Source organism: Lissotriton helveticus, chromosome 1_1, assembly GCF_964261635.1.
Source record: "Lissotriton helveticus chromosome 1_1, aLisHel1.1, whole genome shotgun sequence".
Taxonomy (NCBI): Eukaryota; Metazoa; Chordata; class Amphibia; order Caudata; family Salamandridae; genus Lissotriton; species Lissotriton helveticus.
This window is the reverse complement of record NC_136057.1, coordinates 931587233-931613954: the sequence shown is the minus strand read 5'-3', so window position 1 is coordinate 931613954 and position 26722 is coordinate 931587233. Positions and strand designations below refer to the sequence as shown.

The 26722-nt window shown below is 43.8% G+C and overlaps 1 protein-coding gene across 2 annotated transcripts in view; it reads right to left on the bottom strand.

The window, feature by feature from the left end:
• Window positions 1-26722, bottom strand: part of USP6NL (USP6 N-terminal like) — a 1161829-nt gene that overhangs the window by 738496 nt on the left and 396611 nt on the right. For both annotated transcript variants that reach the window (XM_078676738.1, XM_078676728.1), the window contains exon 3: window positions 2314-2396. In XM_078676738.1, coding sequence (XP_078532864.1) covers window positions 2314-2396 — 83 coding nt within the window. The remainder of the gene's footprint in view (window positions 1-2313; window positions 2397-26722) is intronic.

Below are 26722 nucleotides of genomic sequence, written 5' to 3'. Positions count from 1 at the left end.
AAATTTACCGAAACCCTACTGCCCACTTTACTAACGGCCCATTACCCACAAGCAATATTCACACACTCCAGCCAAGCCGTTCAGAGGGCTCTTTGGACTCTGCTCCACAGCTACCTTCAGCAGGTAAGTTGCGCAAAGGCATAGCTTCTAACAAATACCCTTATCAGAGTGTCAGTAATCTTTCAAGTGTTTATGCTTTCTTATTAGTTCCCATTGCGCAGCAGAGCTATGTGCAACAAACATGCATACATGATTAAATAAAGACAGTATTAAAAACATAACAAGAACGTTACACGAAATTCCCTAAAAATAGACACCATCAGGACATTACTGCGCCAAATAAAGTATCATTCAAAATAATCAATTACACAAAAAAATAAAATGCTAATAAGCATAAACTTAGATTGCAGAAATGGAAATACCACTGAATTAAACTTAAAATGTATCTGGGAAATGTTTAGCAAATGATTTGATTTGAAAAATGCACAAAGTTCCTCAAAGATATAAACGCAGTAACGGTGTTATCGTAGATATGCTTTCAGACCAAACGTAGAGACCAAAGTTGTCAATGCATCCCAGCTGCTCAGTTCAAAAAAATATAACCGTGTCAGAAAATCCAATTGGAAACCTTTTTGGTTTTAGATTGTCGCAGGATGTTCAATTTAATATGCATACACAAAAAAATGTGTTTCTGGATAAAACGTATCCATTACTAAGGACCATTCTTTTCAATTTACAAAAGGGGTGGATTGTCTCACAGTTTTTGATAAACAATTTTCAGCTTCGATATCTAATAAGTACTCCGAATACTCTAGTGGCTCTCAAATTTTCAGATGATTTAGGCGGGAGTCAGCTTGCTACACTACTCGATGCAATAACATGGGCCCTAGAGCAAGGAAAAAATGCCCCCCACGGCTGCAGTATTTATGATAAAAAACAGCAATAATTATGTTTCAGTGGGACCCTCTGGGCCCCGGTGCCACTGCACCTGCTGCGCCAGTTGAAGCTACGCCCCTCTGCAATAAGCACTCTTGAATGCGGTACAGTCAAAATTCAGCGAGTGATACAGGCATCGGCAGAATGTATAAATTCACTTATATAATTCTTTGATTAATTTTAACCACTGAAATCTGAAGGTTGCATAGAAATCATACTATTAGTTATTGGAAGAACATTCTGCCTGAATTGCAACTATTCGTTCAGGGACACTTTAGTCAGCAATTTAAATTGTATGCAAACAATAGCTTCATACCCTCCGAGTGCAAACCACACAACAAAAAAGAACACGTGAAAATTATGGGCACTGAAGTCACGATACAGTTTAAAAACATGGCAAATTATAGATATCAAAAGGGTGCGAAAAATGGGAGCACCCTCATGAAACGTGTCTTGGGAGTGGACAATCAACAAAAAATAATGGTGAACACCCAACAAAAGCAGCAAATACCACAGCTCGTTTAATGATTCAATAAAGAGAAACACAAGATGTGCCACTCTGTCATCTGGCAGTAAAGTATTTCTGGCTCAAACTGTAATGTTTAGATATCAACCTTGGAAAATGTGGGGAAACGAATATGGGTTTATATTATCTTTCACCGAAAAACGAAACACATTTGGCATGTAAAATATGCACTTTTGTGAAAGCAAGGACTGTTTACTTTCAACCGATCTTGGAATGGGCTCAGGACTTGAATAGCAAGAACGGTCACAATGGAGTTTTTATCTTTAAGTAACATACATTTAGATCCATAAATTACGCCATGAGCAATTTATGCACAAAAATGTCTGCAAACCTTGTCAGAACATATTTTTCAGACCACATTTTATTTCTCTGTTATTATTATGTATAAAACACAAAAGGGAACTAGAATACCCTTTAAAATACACAAGTCGTTGCCCAGTATAGCGTTGCAAAAGATAAATTAGAATTTTAGAATAAAATATATGCATAAAATTGCTCCAAATATACGGAATGTCCCGAAACAATGTGTGTAAAATTAATTTCTATGTGTTAAAAGTTTAAAAAATATATTTTTGCAAAAAGATTCCAGCACTGAAAAGTAAACTGTATCGGTGTTATCCTTGATCAACAGGTTCCACCTTGTTTCCTCCACACTAAAGATCAATTTCAATCATAGACTAAAAAAAGAATAAGGATTTAGTAATTGAAAATCACAGACCAAGACAATTTGGAAAGTATTCAGCAAATTGAATTTTACTCTTACACAGGTTGTATTAAAGAAATCGATACGGTCACATAAGTCTACAATAAAATATAAGTCATACTGCATTGTATCTCCAAAAATCACTTACTGCAAGAAACCAAATCGATCTGTGACTTTGTAAATAAGGTAGTCTGCATCTTCCCATGGCTCAATCTTTGCACCATCTCTTCCCTAAAATGACAAAAGGAGAAATGGTCTTGCGTCACAAAATGCTGACCAACAAACTATGCAAATAAACCTTCTTTGTGTACACCATCAGAAGGCTGCATTGTAATTGGATGAGGAATCATCAGAGAGAGCACAGGTGTAGCACTCCCGGCACATTGCCTGACAACTTCTGAAGAAAGGAACAGCAAAAAGAGTTTCATAGTTCCCCCCAGCAGCTGTACCTATGCTGTCAATGGAACAGGAGATAGACCAGAAGGAGTAGGGAAGTCCTTCAGTCTGAGAGGACAGCTAACTGCTGCTCTCTAAGACCAGGCAATCTCCTGCCTTTCCTTCAGCTATTAAGAATTGCTTGTATTGGAGCAGGTATGTAGGGAGCAGGGCCTCGGTGAAGGGAGCTACCTCATGTAAATCGACTAATTCAGTTGTACCACCGGTGGTGAGAGCTAATTAAAATAAAAAAATATATATAGTGGCTACTCTTATGGGGTCTATCCATACGGTCATTTACTGGAGACAGGTCTTGGTCTAAAGAAAACTTTGCTTGCGTCAAAGAGAACATCGGTACCACTGGGGATTTCAGAGTACTCTTTAGATTTCAGAGTATTCTTTAGAAAGCTTGATAAATAAATGATAAAATTAGCATGAAAAGGAGGCATCCATACCCTGAGCCACTTTTCAAAATGTCATAAATGGATGATCCCTCCACTGGAACATTTTAAATACATGTGATGGGGTACACTTCAGTCATGGCCGAGATTCACAGTGTTCTTAAAAGATCGTTCTTTTCTTCAAAACAAAGTAAATACCATGCATGGTGTCTGTTGGAAGTCTGTATCGCACATAACCTGACGGAAATCAGGTTACTCACTCTTGTAAGTTAACAGTGGGACACGAGTTGTTTAACGCTGTTCTTACATTTCCAGAGGAAGTCCTTGCTTCTACTGTGCTCTGCCATCCAGGTCTGTCGTGACGCAAGAGGGGTAGCAAAATGGCATCTGGCGGACTCACTTGCCTTACTTCCTTCACTCATTGTTCTCTACAGACCCGTGGGAGGTGAAAGAACAATTGGCGAGTTCTACTGCAGATAACCACCATATTCCTTTTCAGACGTGGGTTTCTGCAGACCCACACTGAAAGGGAATTTAAATCTCTGCTGACAAGCACTATAATAGATCCACTTAGCACATCTCTGGCTTGATGCTCATGAAAAGCAGAGACCATGGCTGCAGACAGAAGGAATGGCGTGGTGAGGGTGGGCGACAGGAGACCAAGTACAGTAGACCAAGTACAGTATATTTTTTGGTTGGGGTGTGGGGTTTGGAGAGAGAGATAGAAGAGAGGGCAGTAGAGTAGGTGGCAGGGGACCAGGTATAATGTTATAATGTTTTAGTATTTGGGGGGGAAGAGGAGGTATTAGAGAGGGTGGTATGTGGAGGGGTTGCATAACACCAGGTTTTTTTCTGCAGAGGGTGATGGCAGTGGGTGTTAAGTCATAATAGACTGACCCTCCTGGGTGTCCCCTCCCCGTGGGCTATCAACCCCCTCTGTCTCAGTTTCATTCTCTCCCGTATCCCGAGACATACTGCCCATAAGAACTGCCCACTCTATTAAACCCTCCTCCAACTTATCGTCTCTGCGGGTCTTTTTCAGATACCGCCCGGGTCCATTCTTTCATTTCTTTGTACTACAGTTCTATGGAGGCCGTCCTCAGGTCCATCCATCCAATGATCACCCTCCGCTTTGCCAATGCCAACTGCAGGAATTTCCAACATATCCTGCCCTCTCTAGGTTTCTTAACAATACCCAATAGGCAAACCTGTGGGGTAGCCGCCTGGATCAGCCCGGTCACCACCCTCATTCGTTCTGCCACCTCCTGCCAATATTCTGCTAATTCTGCGGTGTTAGGTACGTTCGATGCAAATAGTTAAAGTGGGTCAGTGTAAAGCGTGCATTGCAGGACACCTTTCGTACTAATTCACATGTTGCACTCCAAACATTATCTCCTAAATCTTCCTCCCATGGCCTTCTGGCAGGGATTTCCCTCAGTCCTCTACCCTCCCATAATGTTTTGTATAGAAAGGTGACCATATGCCTCGTAGTTCCTGCCGTTAACAAGAGTTGTAAGGTGGCAGTCTCATTCGGTAGCCCGACTATATTTCTCTCACTGCATGTGTTATTTTAGCATATTGAAGGACTGGCTCTGTGTCACCCCAAATGATTCCTGTGCCTCCTAAAATGTCAGACATGTCTCTCCTGTGTATAAGTCCCCTAGTGTGACGCAGGCACCCTCCCTCCATGTCTTGATCTATGTGACAAAACGGCAGCAGCATCCAAATATCTAGGTCTCTGGCGAAGGGTGGTTCCTTAAACACCCTCTTAATTACTCGTTCCCATATCTCTGCCATTTGACTTATGTGGTTCCTTCGGTGACACTGTTTCCCAGCAAGAGTAATTCATTTAAGGAAAGCATTCCACGCATTCCCCTCTGCAATTTTTTTTTCACCATTGTCGTCTTCTGTCACTCATTGAAAAACATATTACAATTTTGATACATAATAATACAGTTCTAAATCTGGGGGACCCATCCCTCCCTTTTGTGTATCACAGTTAAGCTGTAAAAGTGCAACACTACTCCTCTTTCCCACCCACACCAGTAGTGTCAAGAAGCTGTCCAGCTACCGAAATACGTTGCTAAGTTTAAACATATTATTAAATATGGTATAGCCTAAAAAGCAACAACAACATTCTTGAAATACATATAATCAAAAACACACAAGCACAGATTGACAAATAAATGAACAAGGCAACAACCAGATATACTATAATGCTATGAGATCTTACTGGAGGCATCCTTACTGAAGGCAAACGTGAAAAGCTCTGTGATTATTTTTTAAAGTGCTACCGAGATGATAAATTGCTCAAGGAACTAGACAAACAATCATTGGCATAGCCAATAGGTCTCGGCTTTTCAACCTTATAAGTGTTTAGTTATCCAGCACAATATCCTTGGTGCAACAACATCAAGTGTTGCATGGCTAAACACTTATAAGGTCTCAAAGGTGAGACCTATTGGCTATGCCAATGCTTGTTGATTCATGCCCCTGTCACAGAACCCAGGCGACAGGGAAGAAACAGAAGTTGGAGCCAGCTTTGTGGCCATTTCAAATGACTGTGCGATTTCAGCATTCCATACATTCTGTGAGTATGCCACCGAATACAATTCTGCAACTTTTTACCTATGTGCGGAGTGTCTCAGAACCCACAGAGCTGCATTGTGCTTTGCAAAAATGCCAATAAGGTACATGAGTACATTCCAAAGTTAGTCCCTAATGACAGCAGCCGCCCTGCTGTGGTTTTCCTGTTTTAATCATGTTCAGAATTATCTTTCAGGTGTAATTGCATAAAATAAGTGACCCTACCGATACATGCAGGAAGCAGAGCAGTCGCCCTAACTTGCCTAGCAGGACGGGATTAAAGAGGTAGCTTACAGAGGTGCGCAGTGTGTACACAGGGCAGTGCATGGGGTAAGGTCCACTGTGGCTAGTCTGGCCAAGCAAAATCCAGGTCATTAGGAACACAGTTTCCGTGCGCCCCTGATGAGGAGTGTGATCCAACCCGGCACAACACTGTTTTTGACTACATACCAGTCGCACTAAAGCAGCCATTTGCTGACTAAATCGGGGTTCTGCATCTGTTTTTGGAGAAAAACACATACAGCATTCGTTTTCCATGCTTTGACATAAAAGCTTTTAGTTTCCCAAAGCCTCTAGTCTTTCTTCGCATGAAGAGCGGGATGGTGAGTTCGGAGGGAACATGAGCAACAGCTGGTGAGCACTAATGTGAGAAGAGTGAGAGCTGCGGAGAGGGAAAGGGGCATAGAAAAGTGAGAAACAAAGGAGAGAGGGAGATAGATAGGGTGGAGAGCGGGAAACATGATGAGGAAAGATTGGACATGGGGGAATGAGAACAAGCATTGAGTGAGAAACAAAGGAGAGAGGGAGACAGATACGGTGGAGAGCGGGAAACATGACGAGGAAAGATTGGACACAGGGGAATGAGAACAAGCATTGGCCGAGCGGCTGTGAAAGTGACACGGACGTGCGGCCTGTGAAAGTGATCGCGATCAAGAGATGCAGGAGTTGTGTTGTGAAAGACAGATGGCGGCTGCACGCGTGCACACTCACGTGCACGCAAGCTTTAGGCCACCAAAAGCCTGTGGCAGCACTTTGGAAACCCATATACTAAATGTCTCGCAGAGCAACGCATGTACTGGCTCAGCGAGACCTAAAAAACACATGGTGCACATTTAGACAACTTCCTAATCACTAAACACAAATTATAGCACTTTAACTGTTTAAACACATTCGGCATTGATTTGAATCTGCACCTCCTACACGCCTAACACTCTACACCATGTAACTCAGACTCTCCAAGCATTTAAAGAAATTATTTCGAACACACATGGATTGATAAATTAGGCAAGAATAGGACGGAGCGCTGTCCGCCGTGAGGGTGCATGAATTTAATGAGGCTTTACCGACTGGACAGAAATCGGTCCTCGGGGACTTTAAACCTTCGAAACAAGTACATATTCTGGCATATCCGAACTACGTCAAGAGCACCCGTAACTGGGCTGCTAGCCTGCTACTTCCATAATTATTGCAATTTTCTTTGTTTCTGTTGAAAGCCGTGCACGCCCGGCACCGTGTTTTCACCACGATTAACACCAAAATCTCCGGCAAATCAACAATATGTGGTCGATATCACTGAACCTACGTGACCTACGCTCTCTTTTCCCGCACGGAGATCACAATTAAGCTGCTATCTTAAACGGACATGTTCTCCCCAACCTTCCCCAATAAACCACAAAAAATGAATACCAAATAACAATGGAATATCTTGCATGTGCCATGTACATAGGTTCTTGAATAGCCTTTTTAACAGAACTGCTTCACGAATTACAAAGAAGCTTTTGATCCATGATTACAGAAAGTATTATTAATTACTAGAATTTGTATCCTATAGAAAAAGGCTATTGTGATAAAGGGCACAATGTTCAAACAATGTATCACAACTTGCGTATGGGCCTTTTCTCATCTCACTACAACCTTTTTCCATTTCTACCTAGCTCACTTTTCTTATATTTATCTAAATCTTTTCCCAAATATCGAACTTACATCCCTGAAGTATAGAGCAGCATGCCTAGACCAAGCACACCAATAGGTACCCAGGCAACGTTGTCACTTACCTGGATTCTGCATGCACTAAAGCCCATGCTACATTTTTTAATAAAATGAAGCACCTTAATTAGAGACTTTTACATGTATGCATGATGGGAATAGGCATCACTGTTGACGGAGATGCACCCAGCATATTTAATCTCTTTTTGAGATAATAAGAAAATACACTATTCGGTCTAAATGGATCCTGAATTCCTCACTTTCTCTCATGTCATGTATGCTAGTGGGCATACCTGTTCTTTTAATTAAACCTACAACGTATTGCAATTCACACTGTTGGTATCATTGAAGCCTTGAGAAAGATGCATGTGTCAGCTGCCCACAGAACATTACTAATGTGTGTAAATACCTGTTGGAATAATTTACGCTGGAAGAAATACTGTGTAAACAACTACTAATAAAATGAAAATCTCAGATTAACAAAGGAATCTGAGCATTTTTCATTTGTTAGGTAGATACACTTACCCTTCTCGACAAGAAGCACCAAACTGCCTTAATAACCTCAACAAGGAGGCTCAGGTGAACAAAGTCAGATTAATAGAATCACAAGTTCCATAGGACTCAGAAAGTCAGTGAAGCAGACATAAGCCTCACAGAAAGCACTGGGGAAATAGCAAGAAGCCATTGATCATATAAGGTTGAGCACTGTAAATGAACCCCCTCAATGGACAGGATAATGCTAGAAGAACTGATAACATCTGGTGCAAGAAAAAACCTTGGCAGGTCCAGTAAGATGCAACTAGTCCAAGAAGACTGAGACACTATCAAAGTCACCTGCCCATTTAATTGTGGGAAGGAAACCTGAAAACCACCACAACCTAGAGGAAGAAAAGCAACCTAAAAGGAACAAGAGGAAGAATCACAGGCATGCAACCTCCCAGGCGAGGGGAAACACACAGTGCAAGACTCAATTCTCCAGGCTTCAAGAGACACATGCCCCTTCAGTAAAGGCTGAAGGTCAACTGTACCACAGTGATTGAGGAAACCACAAATAGGGCGACTGGAGTCACAGACGAAACCACCAGCAAGTAAGATGAAACAGGATCATGGCTACTGCTGGAATAGAACACACAGGTAAGAAACTCAGCGACCTCAATCGGAAGGCCAGAAGTGGTACATACTCTGAAGGTGCCTGGCAAAAAAGACAGCAGCCAAGTGTGCTTGTATGGCCAAGACCAATACCTTGCAAATACGTGACTCCCGTAAACCACACAAACCTCAAGGCCACAAAAGGGAAAAAATTAGCCTTTCGTTGTAGCATAAACGTGTTGGGCCTCATAAATTGTTTTAATAGGTCAAATATGTATTTCAGAATAACCTCAGCTACCATACTAATCTTCTTAGGTCCTCCGATGGATCTTGTTCAGTGCTGAAAGGAAACAGAATACTTAGGGGATGAACAATTATCATATAGGGACCTGGAATAAGATAATTGTTAACATTCATTACTGATAGAATTTCTCAGATTAAGTCTCAGATCAGCAGAGTAATTTATCTCAAATTTTATCTTGATCTAATTTCAAATGATTAGCATACCAATCTAATTTTATGAATTGAAAGATTTAATAAGCATTAACAAACTGTGAAATTCAATCTGAAGGGAGTTATCTTCCTCAGCTGAGGGAGATTATATACTAAGGACATGAGTCTATAAAATGCAAATATCTCTCATACAAAACCAAAGGATAAAAATTCAGTAAATCACCAATTGACCAGTTCCCGAACAGGATTTTCTGCCCCGGTCGGTACTGCAGCGTCAATGCCACAGTTGTTGTTGGAAATCTACCAGCTGGAAAGATTTCACTACACAAGCATACCAGCCGGCCGAAAACACAGTATTTCGTCACAGTTTGCGTTGTTTCTGGAAGTGCAAATCGTCAATCTCCGTACGGAAAAATTGACAGTTGGGAGATGGACAAGATAGGGACTGCCCCGTCCGGAGTTTGGGCTATTATACTTAATAGACTTTTCGTTTACATTCCTTGACAGCACCAAATTTCTCAGACCACTCTGTCCCATTTGCCAGTTTCAGTAGGATGAGATGATGTAGTAGGTAAAAGTATACCAATCCAGAATAATTAAGTAATCCATTACTTTGCATTTTCCTTGAGACCACTGTACTTTATATGATTGGTTGCGATATGTAGGAAGTAGGCGAGTTCATGTTCTCATCCTATGTCAGTTTTTTTCACCAAGCATGTGCTATAGGCAGTAACAATTTTCTTTCAAGTCTAATCAAGTTAAGCTACAAACATGAAAAGAATCGTTGAGTATTAGAGCACAAGTAGAAACTTTACGAAAGGTTCCCATAGGTTTCAATCTATTCATTTAACCCCTTCCGTGCGGGGCTGTTTCCCCCGCTGTGCTGGGGGCGTGGGGGCACGTACATCGCCCCGGTGCTCATGACGAGGTCAGCTCGTCATGAGCTATGGCGTTCCGGTGCGCATGACGAGCTGAGATCATCATGGCCACACCCGTTCCAATTGAACGCTCAGCACTGCAGGGGAATCAGCCCAGCATGCGAGCGTTCCACGGAACGGGCGCGGTCATGACGAGCTCAGCTCGTCATGAGCACCGGAGCGCCGTTGCTCATGACGAGCTGACCTCGTCATGAGCATTCAAGGGGTTAATAAGTTCATGCTAGGAAAGAAAAGGAGGTTCTGAGGCCTTCATGAAACACAGCCTGTGCACGATGAATGTGTGCTAAAATATGAATCTCACATTATTGAATACAATGCACTAGTTCTCCAATTCTGTAGATTAATGATTTGCATCTACATCATGTAAGTATAAAGTACCTCGAATTAAAAAAAACTATTTTAACACTTCATTATTATTGTGCATATTAATTTGCAAGTCTTTTTTCACATTATAGGTTTCATCATTCAGGTTTCGAAAGCACATTTAAATTAAACCTTTACGTAGCACACATTATTATAGCATCCATTTTCTCATCAATGTCAGTGCTAACATTTACATATTCTAATGTTAATGACCATTTTCTTAACACAACAATTTTTTCCTTTATAGAATTTTCTGTTATCATTTATTCCGTCACATATGTATAAAGAAAACATATCAATACATTTGTTAAATTTTACATTAGCTGATACGATGCAGTATAGAAATAAAACTTAATGTGTGTGTTTTTCTTGAAAGTGGTAACCTAACACACATTGTCATGTTCGTACATTAGTGTCACAAATCACTTTTCCAGGGTGAAGTCATAAAGATAGATGAAAGATAACATCCCTGTTCTTATCACTCTCGAATGCACTGGGCGTCAGACCATCTCCACGAAAAGAAGGACACCCAACCTGGATAGAGGCTTTGTATATGAAAGTGACTGACTTTTCGACAACTAGAGATGTATCTGAAACCCCCTTTGATTAGAACATACTCTCAAGCAGACAAATTACTATAGCAACAGCGAGAACTGACCCCTTAACCTTCAGGGTGGAAGTCTGAGATCTTAACCAGTAATGTTTCCAGGAAGAAGAAACCACTATGAGTAGGCTACAATACCACTTCAAGCAAAGCAAGGCAGCAGCATTTTTTTAAAAAGATCCATGAAACCTCCAGTGATTGAGGAGACATTCAAGAAGATACAGGAGTAGTGAGACCGAGAAATCTGAATCCTAAACATTTAGGCTGAGAGTCAGATACCTACTACCAGGTCCAGACTCTTGGGAACAGTAGTTGAAACCCACTGCTAAGCCCAGTGCTGCCGGACAAAAACTAGGGAACCTATTGCAGCATAACCAGCAGACTAAGAACGAAAGGACCACAGAGTCCAACTCACAGAGAGGCACTGCCTCCAAACCAGACCGGCCCACCAGAACCTGCACTAGAGCAGGTGCCCGTTTACCCCAAACAGATCTTACTAAACTGTACAAACAGAACCGCCCCGAGTGTCTGAGAATGATAAAAGTGCCACCAAGAACCTGTCACACAGAGAACGAGGTAGTTAATTCACACAGGAAGCAAGAGAAAAAGTATTCAGCCCTCTAACCAGTCTGGCAGTCCAATGAAATTACAGGGGTCTCTAAGCACAACAAGGGCAGGCATAAGACTGAGTGCCCAAGAATGAATTGGAAAAATAACAGGAAGTTCAGGCAACGTCCCACTTCTGCCTTCAAATAGGAGAATCCAGGCAGGATGGCTCACAATAACCGGCAAAGACAGGAGGGGCAGCACCCACGGTCATGCTCGCCACAGCAGACAGCCATTAGAGTCTCTGTCTTTAAGGATGCTACGCTAGTTGAAGGCTCTGAGACCCTCAGACCCAAACACCAAGCCTAGCAAGAATCCGAGCCGGCCTCTGAGGAGGGGCCAAAACTATTCACCCGCTCTTGTGAGATCCCCCTAGCAGGACCCCCGGGAGTGGAACCATGAAGTTAGCCATTACCCCCCACACAGTTCAACAGACACAGCACCCCGCCCATATTCAATACCGACCGTCCGCACAGGCAGACTCCTAAAAAAACACATCACATCTTAAGGAGGGGAATGAGGAAAGGAGATGTAAATCGGTGAAACTATTATACTAATCTAGGACTCCTAAGATGGGAAATGAGGTAACAGTGTAATTGTTAGAAAGGCAAGGAAACTCCATAGTTGTAGAATCAACCTTTCCAGATGCAAGAAAACGGCTACATGCACATTACGTTAAGCAATAACACAAGCACCTGACCAAACTCAACAGAAACAATGTTTGTTACGGACATACGAGAAACAAACACAGGGAACAAATTCAAGTAGAACTTTTGTTCTTCGTCCTAACTTACTACAGAAGGTTTCAGCCACCTTCACATTCCCATAGAGCACTGCCTGAAAAGGAGGGGACAATCTTGTATGTATGAAGGGTACATTGCCTGCTTGAGCAATCAAGCGTGAACTACATATATCAATCTAGAAAAGCGAAATTGCCCTGGTGTGATTTACTTTTAGTTTTCTCCAAATAAATTATGTCAGTTGTAAATAAAACCCAATACTATTAAAAAAAAGTCCGACATTTTAAAACATAAGTGCCAATCATTTTACATTTACAATTACATATACTAATAATTTACAGATGAGCACAACACATGTCCGTCGTTTAGTTCGAATAGTTTGATTACATTATGAAATGAATAAAAGAACGCTGCACTTTACTTGATTATGTGTAACTTTCATATAAAAACATTTCTGCTTTCCTCGCCATTGCCCTCTTTTGCACCCCCCTTCCTTATCGCACTGTCGACCTTTTGTTTCCCAAGTTCCTCACCCCTCCATTTTCCTCTCTCCTGTTTTGTCCTTAACACTTCCTCTAAACTGCCTCTCACCATTCTCTTGCAGTCTTTCTCCTCTCTCATGCACTCTCTTCTCCCACTTGCTTGGTATCTCCTTTTTTTATTTCAAAAGTTTTTATTGGAAATTTCAGGGTTTTGTAGCATAAAAATCAGAAGTTGCAATGTACATAAAACCAATACAAGTGATTATACATCATTCAAAAGGGGATAAGACGTGAATTTAGCAGAGAAAGGCATTAAGTCCCACGATGGTATGCATGTTGTTCGGGACGGTCACGCAGGTAATGTGGTAATCAGCCATGAAGCCTTTCTAGGCTGGGCTCCTGAGAGGATAGGGATCACAAGGGAGTGGAGAGGATCGAAGTAGGTAGGAGGAAGAAGAAAAGAGTAGAAAGAGAGAGCAAAGGATAGAGGTAAGAGGTAAGATGCGAGATGTGATAAGTAAAATGTTAGATGATATATGGGACACCACGATGCGGCATAGCAGTTCAGGCTGTGGGTGATCACGGGGGTTTATGGGTTTTGAAGTAGATATCCAGTGAGTTCCAAAGTTTCCTTTGTGAAGGTCGCCCTGGTGTGTTTTGTAGAGAAATGTTATCTGCTCCTCGAAGGTTAATCACCCAGTTTAGCCAACAGGCATAGCTTGCCTTTTTTGTATCTTTCCAGTTGTTTAGAACGACTTTCACAGCCGCCGTGAGTAGGAGGTCTAGGAGGGCCCTGTCTGTTTCTGGGATTTGGGTTTCTTTTGTAAAACCGAAAACCAGATATGGAAGTTCTTTGGCAGGCGAGATATTTGTGGATGAAGTCAAATATCCTATCCCAAAATGTTGAGACGCAGTCACATTGGAGGATGAGGTGGTCCAGATCTCCTTCCGCCTCTTGCAGTTCCAGCAAAAAGCGTCAGGGCTGAGTTTGTGTGCGTATAGGCGAGCCGGCGTCCAGAAGACTTTATGCATGAGCCAGAACTTGGCTTGTGATAAGGTAGGGCTTATTTTATGGCTCGTGCACGATCTCCACGCCGTGTACCACTCCAGCTCTGATATGCAGTGGCGTCACTAGGGGGGTGCGGGGGGTGCGGACCGCACCGGGTGACACCCTCACATGGGGGTGACACCATCTGGTTGCGCCCCCCCCAGCAGGCCTCTGTACATGGCACCCCCTGCACCGCACCCGAAGGCCTCGGAGAGACTCGATCCGCTTTAAAGCGAACCGAGATATTTTCTCACCTATTCGAATAAAAATGTTCTCATTAGTTAAAGTTTGAAAAGTGTAGTAATGAGGGGCCCCCGCCATTTATATGGAAAAAGACACGGTGCTAAAGAGGGGGGGCCGGGGAGGGGGGGTATTAACCGCTTGGAAATTAGCTTTTACTTTAACTGTTTCCTATCGTAAGATTCTCACGTCTACAAACTCGCTGGTGCCTTGTACACAGATTTCTTTTTGCATCTTGAAAAGCTTTAAAAGAGAAACCACATGAAAGCGGCAGAGAGTGTAAAAGGGGGGGGTCCTGCCCCCCCCCCCCCTGGGGTTTAATGTGCGAGAGAGAGGGAGCTAGAGGGAGTAAGAAGACAGAGAGAGAGAGAGAGTTAGAGTGAGAACGACAGAGAGAGAGGGAGCTAGAGTGAGAAAGAGAGAGAGAGAGAGGGAGCTAGAGGGAGTAAGACAGATAGAGGGAGACAGAGGTAGCTAGAGGAAGTAAGACAGAGAGAGAGAGGGAGCTAGACAGAGAGAGGGAGCTAGAGGGAGTACGATAGAGAGAGCAAGACAGAGAGAGGGAGCAAGACAGAGAGAGAGGGAGCTAGAGGGAATAAGAGAGAGGGAGCTAGAGGGAGCAAGACAGAGAGAGAGGGAGCTAGAGGGAGTAAGACAGAGAGAGAGGGAGACAGAGGGAGCTAGAGGGAGTAAGACAGAGAGAGAGAGGGAGCTAGACAGAGGGAGCTAGAGGGAGTAAGACAGAGAGAGAGGGAGCTCGAGGGAGCTAGACAGAGAGGGAGCTAGAGGGAGTAAGACAGTGAGAGAGGGAGCTAGAGGGAGCTAGACAGAGAGAGGGAGCTAGAGGAAGTAAGATAGGGAAAGAGGGAGCTAAAGGGAGTAAGACAGAGAGGGAGCTAGAGGGAGTAAGAGAGAGAGAGGGAGCTAGAGGGAGGAAGACAGAGAGAGGAGCTAGAGGGAGTACGACAGAGAGAGAGGGAGCTAGAGGGAGTAAGACAGAGAGAGAGGGAGCTAGAGGGAGTAAGACAGAGAGAGAGGGAGACAGAGGGAGCTAGAGGGAGCAAGAGAGAGGGAGCTAGAGGGAGCTAGACAGAGAGAGGGAGCTAGAGGGAGTAAGACAGAGAGAGAGGGAGCTAGAGAGAGTAAAACAGCGAGAGAGGGAGCTAGACAGAGAGAGGGAGCTAGAGGAAGTAAGATAGGGAAAGAGGGAGCTAAAGGGAGTAAGACAGAGAGAGAGGGAGCTAGAGGGAGTAAGAGAGAGAGAGGGAGCTAGAGGGAGGAAGACAGAGAGAGGAGCTAGAGGGAGTACGACAGAGAGAGAGGGAGCTAGAGGGAGTACGACAGAGAGAGAGGGAGCTAGAGGGAGTAAGACAGAGAGAGAGGGAGCTAGAGGGAGTAAGACAGAGAGAGAGGGAGACAGAGGGAGCTAGAGGGAGCAAGAGAGAGGGAGCTAGAGGGAGCTAGACAGAGAGAGGGAGCTAGAGGGAGTAAGACAGAGAGAGAGGGAGCTAGAGCGAGTAAAACAGCGAGAGAGGGAGCTAGACAGAGAGAGGGAGCTAGAGGGAGTAAGATAGAGAGAGAGGGAGCTACAGGGAGCTAGAGCGAGCAAGACCGAGAGAGGGAGCTAGAGGGAGTAAGAGAGAGAGAAGGCGCTAGAGGGAGCAAGACAGAGAGAGGGAGCTAGGCAGAGAGAGGGAGCTAGAGGGATTAAGATAGAGAGAGAGGGAGCAAGACAGAGGGAGAGGGAGCTAGAGGGAGTAAGAGAGAGAGAGGGAGCTAGAGGGAGCTAGACAGAGAGAGGAAGCTAGAGGGAGTAAGACAGAGAGAGAGGGAGCTAGAGGGAGTAAGACAGAGAGAGGGAGACAGAGGGAGCCAGAGGGAGCAAGACAGAGAGAGAGGGAGCTAAACAGCGAGAGGGAGTAAGACAGAGAGAGAGAGAGCTAGAGGACTCTTGACAGAGAGAGGGAGCTAGAGGGAGTAAGAGAGAGAGGGAGCAAGACAGAGTGAGAGGGAGCTAGAGGGAGTAAGACAGAGAGAGCTAGAGGGAGCAAGACAGAGAGAGAGGGGGCTAGAGGGAGTAAGAGAGAGAGAGGGAGTAAGAGAGAGGGGGGTAGAGGGAGTAAGACAGAGAGGAAGCTAGAGGGAGTAAGACAGAGAGAGGGAGCTAGAGGGAGCAAGACAGAGAGAGAGGGAGCTAGAGGGAGTAAGAGAGAGAGAGGGAGCTAGGAGGAGTAAGAGAGGGAGAGAGGGAGCTAGAGGGAGCAAGACAGAGAGAGGGAGCTAGAGGGAGTAAGACAGAGAGAGAGGGAGACAGAGGGAGCTAGAGGGAGTAAGACAGAGAGAGGGAGCTAGAGGGAGCTAGACAGAGAGAGGGAGCTAGAGGGAGTAAGACAGTACCTAGCACCGTACATTTCCGACAGAGGTGGTCCATGCGGTAAGTCATGAGGGGGTGACACCATGAGTTACCCGCACCGGGTGACACCAACCCCAGTGACGCCACTGCTGATATGGAGAAGGAGGCGATTGACGACCAGAACTGTGATGTTTTGGTAGTTAATGTGGATGATTGCGGGCTCAGCAATTTGTATAGCCTCGAGACTTGGTGGCCAATTTTGTTTAGGGAGGAGAGGAGTGATGGAAGAGCGGGTTGTTTGGATGTCAATCCTGCTTTAGTAAGGGCTGTTTTAATGTTAAGGAAAGTGTAAAAGTCGGAACTATCTAACCCAAAGGTCGATTGGATCTTTGTAAAGGACAGAGGGTAGCCATTATCGTAGAATTGGTGGGGGAAAACAATTCCCTTCTTGATCCAGGTTGGGTTGAATAGTGGTTTACTTTTGTAAGTGATTGAAGGATTTTTCCAAATAACTTCCCATCTAGATTTCCTTATTGATGAGTCTGGCAGTTTATCTATTCTTAGCAAAGCTATTTTGGTGTTGGTAAATATGGGCTTAGAACATGGGAGCTGATTTGCTTTCATTGATAGGATCGAGATGGGAGGAATGCCTTCCAGGAGCGCCTTTTCGGTGTCTAGCCACACCGGTGAATAGTCCACTGGGGGGGGACAGCCAATAGGATCCTTGTTTTGCTAAAAAGGCTATTTGATATCTCTTAAAGTCTGGGAGATTGACTCCACCAATGGATTTATCTAATCTCAGTTTTTGCAGGCTGATGCGTGCCTTTTTCCCTTTCCAGATGAAGTTGTTAATCATTTTATCTAATCTATTATGGAATTCTTGGGACAGCAACAAGGGGAGCATGGTAATTAGCTAATTTACTAGCGGTGTAATCATCATCTTGATGGTCTCTAGCCTGCCCCACCAAGTAATGAAGCGGGGTGACCATCCGTCTAGGTGTGTTTTTATTTTTTCTAGAGTGAGTTTTTCATTGTGCTGTAAGGTCTATATGATGGAGCTTCCAAATTCTATACCCAGATATTTGATGTGATTGTTTTGCCAGACTAATCCTGATGTGCCTAAAGATTCCTTATTAGTGAAGACGTTGAGGGGTTTCACTTCCGATTTATCGCGATTCAGTTTGTAGCCTGAATGCTTAGAGTAGGAATCTATAGAGTTCATCAGTGCGGCTATAGAGGCATCAGGATTCTCAGTGACTATCAGGATATCGTCTGCGTAAGCAGCAATTTTAATACTTTTATCGTCGAAGGTGATGCCACCAATATCAACATTCTGTTGTATGTCGCGGAGGAGAGGTTCCATCGCCAGAAAGAATAGAGTGGGTGATAAGGGGTAGCCCTGTCTAGTTCCTTGTTGAAGAAGGAATGGTTCTGATAGCGAACTGTTAATGGAAATTCTAGCCGAAGGGGAGGCGTATAATGACATGACCATATCAATAAAACTATCACCCATGTTGAATATGTGCATGCATTGACGGAGAAAGGGCCACGACACCCTATCGAACGCCTTTTCCGTTTCTAGGGTGATTGCTACTGCGGGGGCATTCGAGATTTTCGACTTCTCCAGCACATGGCATAGGAGTCTCGTGTTGTCGTTAGAAAGGCGGTGTTTTAGGAACCCCACTTGTGAGTTATTTATTAAGGAGGGTAGAACGGAGTTTAGTCTGCATGCTAGAGCCTTCACGTAAATCTTGCAGTCCAAATTTATGAGGGATATCGGCCTATAGTTCTTAGGAAGTAAAGGGTCCTTCCCATCTTTAGGTATCACTATTATTGTTGCTTCACCCATCGTGGGGGTGATTCTGTTTGATAATGAAAAGGATTGGAACAAATGGAGGAGTCGTGGGTTCAGTTGTTCCTCAAAGGTCTTATAAAAGTTGCCCGTGAAGCCGTCAGGCCCCAGAGCTTTATTATTCTTCAGTGTTTTAACGGCGGTAGAAATTGCTGCTATAGTTAGTGGCGCCCCAAGTTTGGCTTTGTCAGGGTCGGATAAACGTGGGAGTTGAATTGAGTTTAGATAGTTGTTACAATCTTCCATGTTGAATTGGTTGTTGTTCTTATAAAGATCCTCGTAAAAGGACTGGAATGTGTGGAGAATGTCTTTCTGTTTGGTTTTGGTGGTATTGGTTCGGTCCCTAATAGATGTTATATGGAATTGCATCCTTTTGTGTTTAAGATAGGAAGCAAGGAGTTTCCCTGCTTTGTTACCATCACATAGCCTTAGGGCCTTGAATTTATTAATCCATACTCCTGCGCTCTTACTGAGGATGGCGTTGTGTTTATATTTCAGATTAGTCAAATGGTCGATGGTAGTTTTATTGTTCAGATCATGGGAGTATTGTGTTTCTAGCTGCTTGATTGTTTTCTCTAGAGAGTCTAGTTCGGAATTTAATTCTTTATTCATACGGGCCCTGATACCTATCAGCGTACCCCTTAATGTGGCCTTAAATGCGTCCCATACTAAGGCTGGATCTGTTTCTGGCTGTGAATTTATCTGGAAGTATTCTTGTATGCATTGTTCTATGCTTTTCTTGTTCTCGGGCACTGACGGTATCTCATCGTTGAAACGCCATCGTCTGGGGGGGATAAGTGAATGTGAGCCTGCCAATTTCATATGTATACCAGCATGGTCCGACACTAATATGGGGGCTATATCAGTGTCGTCTATGAGGTGTGTATGTGAGTCGGATATCAATAGATAATCTATTCTTGAATAAGAGTTGTGTGGAGGGGAATAGAAAGTATAGTCACGGCCTTCCGGGTGTTGGAGGCGCCACGAGTCATGCAGGTGGAATTTAGCACACATTCGCTTCAATGCCTCATGTGCGCGTGGGGGGTGGTATGTGCTCTTGGATTGCCTGTCTAACAAGGGGTCTAATGGTAGATTGAGATCCCCCCCAACCACTAGGAGTTCATCATGTGGGATATTTTCAAGTTCTTTCGATACATATTCCCAGAATTCAGGCAGGTCAGTATTAGGGCCATATATATTTGCCACATAGATATGGTCCTCTTCTCTTTGTAGATGTGCGATACTCAGTCTACCCTCGGAGTCTACTGAATGTGATATCAGGGCTAAGTTAGATTTTTTAACAATCAGGGTGATCACCCCTCTTTTCTTTTGAGTTGCAGGGGAGCAAAGTGTCAGTGAGATTCAGTTTTGTTTAAGATTGTCAGCATCAGTCTGGGATAATTTGGTTTCCTGCATGAGAATTATATCCCCTTTAGTTTTGGCCAAGTAATCCAAAAAAAATTCCGCTTAACCGGGTGATTAAGCCCTTTAACGTTTCGTGAAACAATATGTAGAGAAGCTGCTAAAGACTTATCTGAAGCCATGGTTAATGTTCGATTTAATGTGATGGTGGGTCGTTACGCGCATTTCCGCACGTACAGGAATGCTGCATTTTGTACATACTATAATAGACAGCGCTGCACGCCGAGGAAGGACCTGGAATGCGTGGCACACATCGTGGTGGAAGAGAGTAATTAGTAAGGAAGAGGTAGCTACGAAAGTGAGAGAGGAGAGAGAAAGGAAAGAAAGAAAGAGAGAAGAGTAAAGAATAGGTAAGGTATAGTACATAAGGAATAGTACAAAGCAAAGATGCTCCTGAAATATCCGTCTTTACAATCCTACAGCCCCCCGCCCCTCAACTGAGTCAGCCCCCCCTTACTCCCCCCTTCTCCCGTCGGAATTCCCCCTCCCAACCCCCTCTCCCCTCCCCCCCTGAAACTCTAACTGTAGAGCTGCGACGGCAGTGCTGTTGACGCTCGCACAGGGACATATGAGATAACATTCTGATAACATTTTGTGTGAAAATATTCTGCTAACATTTTGTTAACATTAATAGATGAAGCATCTATTGTGTACGGTCACTTTACATCTTTTGACTTAGAACAATAGCCATGCCGATTGGTAAGCGACGTAGCATCTTAATTGAAGAGAATGAATTAAGTAAACAAAGAACTTCTTATTTAAAGAACCCCCTCATATTAGCGTATGGCAAATACGGGCAAATATAGCTAATGCCAACAAATCTGGTGGTATTGTATAAGTACATTTTAAGCATTTAGGGAACTTGCAGACGGTAGAGACTTTTATATGCAAACAGTATAGCGTATAATTATATGCAACAGTATAATGTTATCGTTTGTCTGAAGTGAAGTAACTACCCAGTAACTTAACCTCACAGTCAAATAACCTCACATCAAAGTTAAATTGAAAAATTACAAGCCAGTTGAGCACTCCAGGTACTGTGTTGGGACATTCTCAGTAGACTTATAACTTATAATTTGGACATAAAATCGCGAGGTGTATTATTGTCTCAGACCATAATACAAAGTTCGATCACTGAGGCTAAGTCTAGCTTCTAAAAGTCAGTGAGAGACTTCGGTCAGGACGTTAGAACTGGAGTGGCAGTCCGCCTGTGTTCACATATCATAACTCAGCAGTTAGACATACCTGTTGAAAGATCACCGAAGATGGGACCTAGAGGTAAACTAAACTGCTTTTTTCTTGGGCATCTGTTTTCCTTTTATTAGATTGACCCCCAGACGTGTCCATTTCTTGTTGTGGTTTGACACTTAGGTAGCATGATAAGTCATGCGGATTAGTGAAGAGATGAGAACGACCATGGTCTGAGATCTTGAATTTCACCGGGCCTGCAAAAGAGAACTGAATATCTTTCGCCCGTAGTCTTTCTCGAAGAGATAGGAAACCTTTAAGTATTTCCACCGTTTCGCTGGAGTAATCCTGCGTAAATGTGATTCTGTTACCTTCCCAAATGATGTTGTGGTTTTTTCTGGCATACCTTAGGATGTCTTCCGTGTGTTGGAACCTGAGTGGTTTGCATATGAGAGGTCGTGGGCCTCTCACCGATCGGTGCAGGAAGGTCGGCACTCTATGGGCTCTATCCAGCTCCAATCCATGTTGGAACTGTATCCCCGTAACAGATGGGATCCACGCTTCTAGAAATGATATACAGGAGTCTGCGTCTTTTTCTGCGTTTTCCGGGACCCCGAAGATTCGCACGTTTCCCCTTCTGTTGCGATCTTCCAATTCTGAGACTTGGCGTCTGAGATCGTTGGTGGCTGTTTGGAGATGCTGCGTGATTTTAGCGCCGTTTGTAGACTTGTCTTCGATATCGCTAATTCTCTGCTCCTCCCAGGCGTGCGAGTTCCCCCTCCTCCCTGGCTGCACCATGCATCCTCCCCGCTTAACCCGTTCCATGCTTATGACGAGCAGAGCTCGCCATGAGGCATAGTGGAGCTGTGCTCATGACGAGCTGGGCTCATCATAACGGCCGCGGCACTCCCACCCGCAATTGATTCCCCGCCTATGTGGGAGAATCAATCAGTGGGCGGAATCGTGACGAGCCCAGCTCGTCATGAGCACAGCTCTACTGTGCCTCATGACGAGCTGGGCTCGTCACGAGCACCACGGCGCTCCCCCCGCGCTGTGGGGGAATTACACCCACGGCAAAGGGGTTGAGGGAACCACAGTTTATGGTGCATAAATGCTGCAGTTTATTTCAAAACATGGATCATACATTTTGCAACTTACTGGTTGGTCATTCGAGACCCTTGTCTGTTTGTTACATATCACGCTTATCAGTCAAAACATTGTCCCAATGGTTTTACCCAGGGCTTTAAGTGGGGAAAAAAACCTGGTGGTGCTCTAAAAGGGGTGTGGCAAATTTCTTAAAGGGGTGTGGCCTGAGTAGGGGCATGGTCTAAATTAAGATAACTAGCATTGTGTGCTTAAGAAAATCATGAAGTTGCATCCAGCAAAGGATAATAAAATAGGCAAAAAGGAATATCTATTAAGTATAAGCCATAAAATACCAAACACTTTAAAACATGTAAAAATTATTTACATTACTCCCTTGGTAGTCTTCCTCAGCAATCACAGCAACTGTAGGTCAGCTCCCAGAAACTCAGCACGGATTCCTTCTTGATCACGAAGTTCCCTAATCTATTTTTGCTGGGCCTCCAGTCCTACTTTTATACCCCAAAAGTCTTTGTTCTTCTTGTGTGAGGGGTCCTGGACCCAATCTAAACCAGTTCTGGGTGCACTCTGCCAGTGCACCTCTTCTTCCTTTGTGAGTGTGGGCCAGGGCCATCAGACGCACCGCAGGAGGTGGAGGTGGAGCAAGCATTGTGGCAGGCAGGCACAGCCCTATTGAGACACAGGTGCTACTACTCCCACAACTCTACATGCAGATGGGTCTATTCAGCCTTGTGCTGACTCAGTCAGCCTCCTGGAGCCGCCCCCAGCCGCTGTCACTCACAAACCAGTCAGTCAATACCAGGCAGAGGCACACAGAAAGGTTGAACAGGAAAATAGCCACTTTCTAAAAGTGCTATTTCCAAACTTAGAATTTAAAAACCATCTTCACTAAAGGATGTATTATTAAATTCTGAGTTCAGGGATACCAGATTCCATATGTCTATCTTGCCGTTATGGGAAGATATGCAGGTAAACATGCTACACAGCATTCCCCATGTTATCCTATAGGCAAGATAGCCTTTCAATAATGGCAGTATGTCACTATCAAGACATGTTACTCACACTAGTAACACCAAACAAAAACCAGGACGTCTGATCACCCAACCTTTGAGACCCGAAAATAGAGCCCCCTAGAGCCCCCTTTCGAGGCCCCCTCAAAAAACTGTGGGGGCTCAGACCCCCACAGACCTCCCCCCACTTAAAGCCCTGGTTTTACCTCTATTTCTTTCATCTTTTTTGGGGGGCTTTTAACCGCAGTACTTCCGGGGTTCCTGCTGCCGGTAGGGGTTTCCTGCGGCCCCTATCTGGTCCGGCTTTGCCTCCCCGGCTCACGTCACATCTCATGTTGACTCCCCTTCTCCTTTGACTGGCTCATGTGTGCCAAGCATGTCTCTGCGTTCCTCCTTCTCGCCCAGTGGCGTAACACTAAGTTATAGGCCCCCCTGCCGAATGAGGTGTGGGCACCAGAGTCTCCCATATCTCACAGACACTCATAGATCCTTAGCAGACTAGGGAGCCCCCTGTATCCCAGAGGCTGCAATGACTGCATTAGGCCCCCTGTTCTCTCCTCTGTGTCCTCTCGTTTCTCAACTCTCCCTTCACTCTTTTTTTTAGTAGCCCAATTTTCCAATTCACAGAAAATATGTTTATTAGTATGCAAATACGTTTTTCATTTACATAATATCGGTTGGTGCCTTAAGCCATTCTCGCTCTCTCACTAGCCTGACTCATCGTGTGGAGAGCCGATCTTTTTAGGCTTGCTCCAACAACCTTATCCCCCTCCCCCGAGGTGAGGAAGTGTACGGAAACTGGGCAGGGCAAGGGGGCAGCACATTAGAAGGTAGACGCCAGCTCCATATCGTGCTGCGTGTGTTTTTTTACTGCCCAAATGCAAAGCATCGTGTATTCTACTTTTGGTGTGTATGTGAGATCCCGCCACTCCTGTTTGTGACTGTACATATGCAAGTGTATGCGATGTGTTGCCCTACAGAAGCCTGAACTAGCCTCTGTGCAAAACTAAGGGTGCACAAATGGTGGGCTAGAGAGAAACCGTGGTGAAAAGGAAAACTGAAGCTCAGAGGGAGTAAGGGGCCTGCTAGAAAGTTACAAATAGTGTGGCCGCATAGAAAGGGCCGCATAGACCTGAAGACAATTTCAAATGAAATGAATAAAATGCCTTCATGCCAGCCCCATACCCAAAGCATGAACATTTTTTAGCTAGAATTGCTTTCCGATATGACAGGTGCAGCTATAATAGCTTAGACACAAAGGTCAACAAAACCTTTCTGAAACTATACAGCTCAATTACTCAGGCAACTATATTAGGGCTGACATCAGGATAAAAAAACAGCTTCTCCCGAAATGCAGGGCCTTAACCTGCTTCGTAGTCCACCTTCATATCATGCCTGTTGTGATACAATGCATAATGTCAGCCATAGTTTGCAAGTGGTAATCCTTATTCCATGCATTTTTTTCCTTGGTGGCTTCAGGGTGATTGGGTCACAGGAGAGTTCCTCTGCAATTTGGAAAATTGCGCCAATGGGGTTCTGCAAGTCGCCATCATTAATAGGTTTGGGTCAGCCTAGCAGCCACACAGTAGTTCTAGTGTTCTCCAGTCTTTAACATTGGTAATGGTGACAAACAGCACAACTTTGGAATTCCGCAGCAGAGAGGTGGTCTCCTTCTGTGTGTCCGCATTGGATTCTGGCATACATATTCTTTTCTCACATCTGCAACAATGATTCAACACGATGATCATGTATAATGGATTCCAGCTGGATCCACTGTCATTTTCAGATGGATTCCATTTATCTTCTTATCGACTCTCTTGAAGGATTCCACTTGGTCCTTCTGTCTGTTTAGAGTACTGCAATGGGTCAGCAGTTGGGGCTTCTTTGTCCACCATCAGCAAATTGAAGTGCAGTGTGAAAACAGCCAACAATCGCCGCTTTCTTCCTTGGCGTCGAAGAGTTGTTGTCCTCTTTCGCAACCTCACTTTAATTAGATTTTGCCATGTTCATCAATGTCAGGAAAAAGAGGACACAGTTGTGCTGTTGCCACCTAGTACCCAAGATGTTCGTCATCTGATCCTGGGATTCTCATGCCGAGGCCCTGCCAGGGCTTAGATGAGATGTTTGAGTTGGGAAATCTGCCAAGATGAAGATTTAAAGAAGGCATCTCACAGACAGCAACTTCAGACTGACAAACCACTTCCTGCAGACACTATAACTACACGTTCCAGGTCAGCTGCATATGTGGGGCACAAGAGCAGTTTTCTCTGCTTTACTAATCAGAGCACTGTCAGTATCGCAATATGACCAGACGAATGAAAATGACATCTTCACAAAACTTCCTCAGACTGAGCAGTTCTGCAAGATTTCTGCTCCAGTCACAAAGAGCAACATCGGTTCAGCCTCGTGAGTAGTACCACAAGAAAACTCTCCTATGGCAGGAGACTATGCCAGTAAGCCACAGGCACGGTACACAGCTCGGGGAGAGGCGTCTCAGTCACTATGTAGTGTGACAATACACGCCTCCTCACCTCTGTGATTCTTGCTACTGGCTCTCACTTAATGAAAGAATAGGCCTTGACATCTGAATGTACTTATAAAGCCAATTAATTTCTACTTTAAGTTTAGGGGTTGCCTTTAAGTATTTTGGAGGCTGCGGAATTTAAGACAACGTACATTGCATATTATTTATTTGGTTAATGGACATTTATTTTTCGGCACGTTCTATTGGTCATGAATGTTTTCTTCCAGTTCGTTTTCTTATGTCATAAATGCCGGTGACTTCATGTTTATTCATTAATAGAGAAAAAGGAAGAATTACACTTTATTTTTTCGATCCACCCAGAAACATTTCACCAAAACTAATATGACAGATGTTACAAACCTCTACACAAGTCTAACTGAATTAAGCAAAGAAAATCTGAGAGGCATAATCGGGATTACACACTTTATTTACATCAATTAAAAAAAACTACTGACAAATGGAAGTCTGGTTTTAATTAATTGAACATTTTATATTCAACTGACTGATTGCACACTTAAAACGGTTCAGAATCAATGTCTCATAATTACAACAAATATGTCTTCACCGATTTCTCAGTTATGGCACTCGACAGCTTAGTCTTTTATTAACCTTTCAGCTCTCAACTTTCCAAGTCAACATACATTTTCATTAACGATGAAACCCACAAAAATTAAAAAGGTTGTTATATAAGCAAAAAATTAAATCTTAATTTGCAGATGCCTATCCTCCTCCATGCAGTTCAACTGTTAGCTCTTTTTCAGTCTTGGTGGCAAAAGAGATATCCCAGGTCTGTTACTGATGTTCCGATGCTCGAGTTGTTGCTCTTGGACTACAAGAATCCGGAAACATTATCAAGACTTTTCAAAACTATCTATAAAAAAAAAAGGTCTAATTGTTTCCTCTAGTTTAGTCTCGGGCCCTGGGTTCATATTTTTCATTCTGTTGGCAGAAAGAAACCAGTTCGTATTTGCTTAATAGGAACATTAGGGTAGATTTTGTATCTCTGCCACTTTCTTCCCTCAAATGCTAGATTATGCTCCTTGAATTTAGATCCTTGTGTCCGTTACAAATAAATAGAAATCACTGAACACTTTCTGCATGGCTCAAGGAGTAAATGCACCAAGGATCAGCAA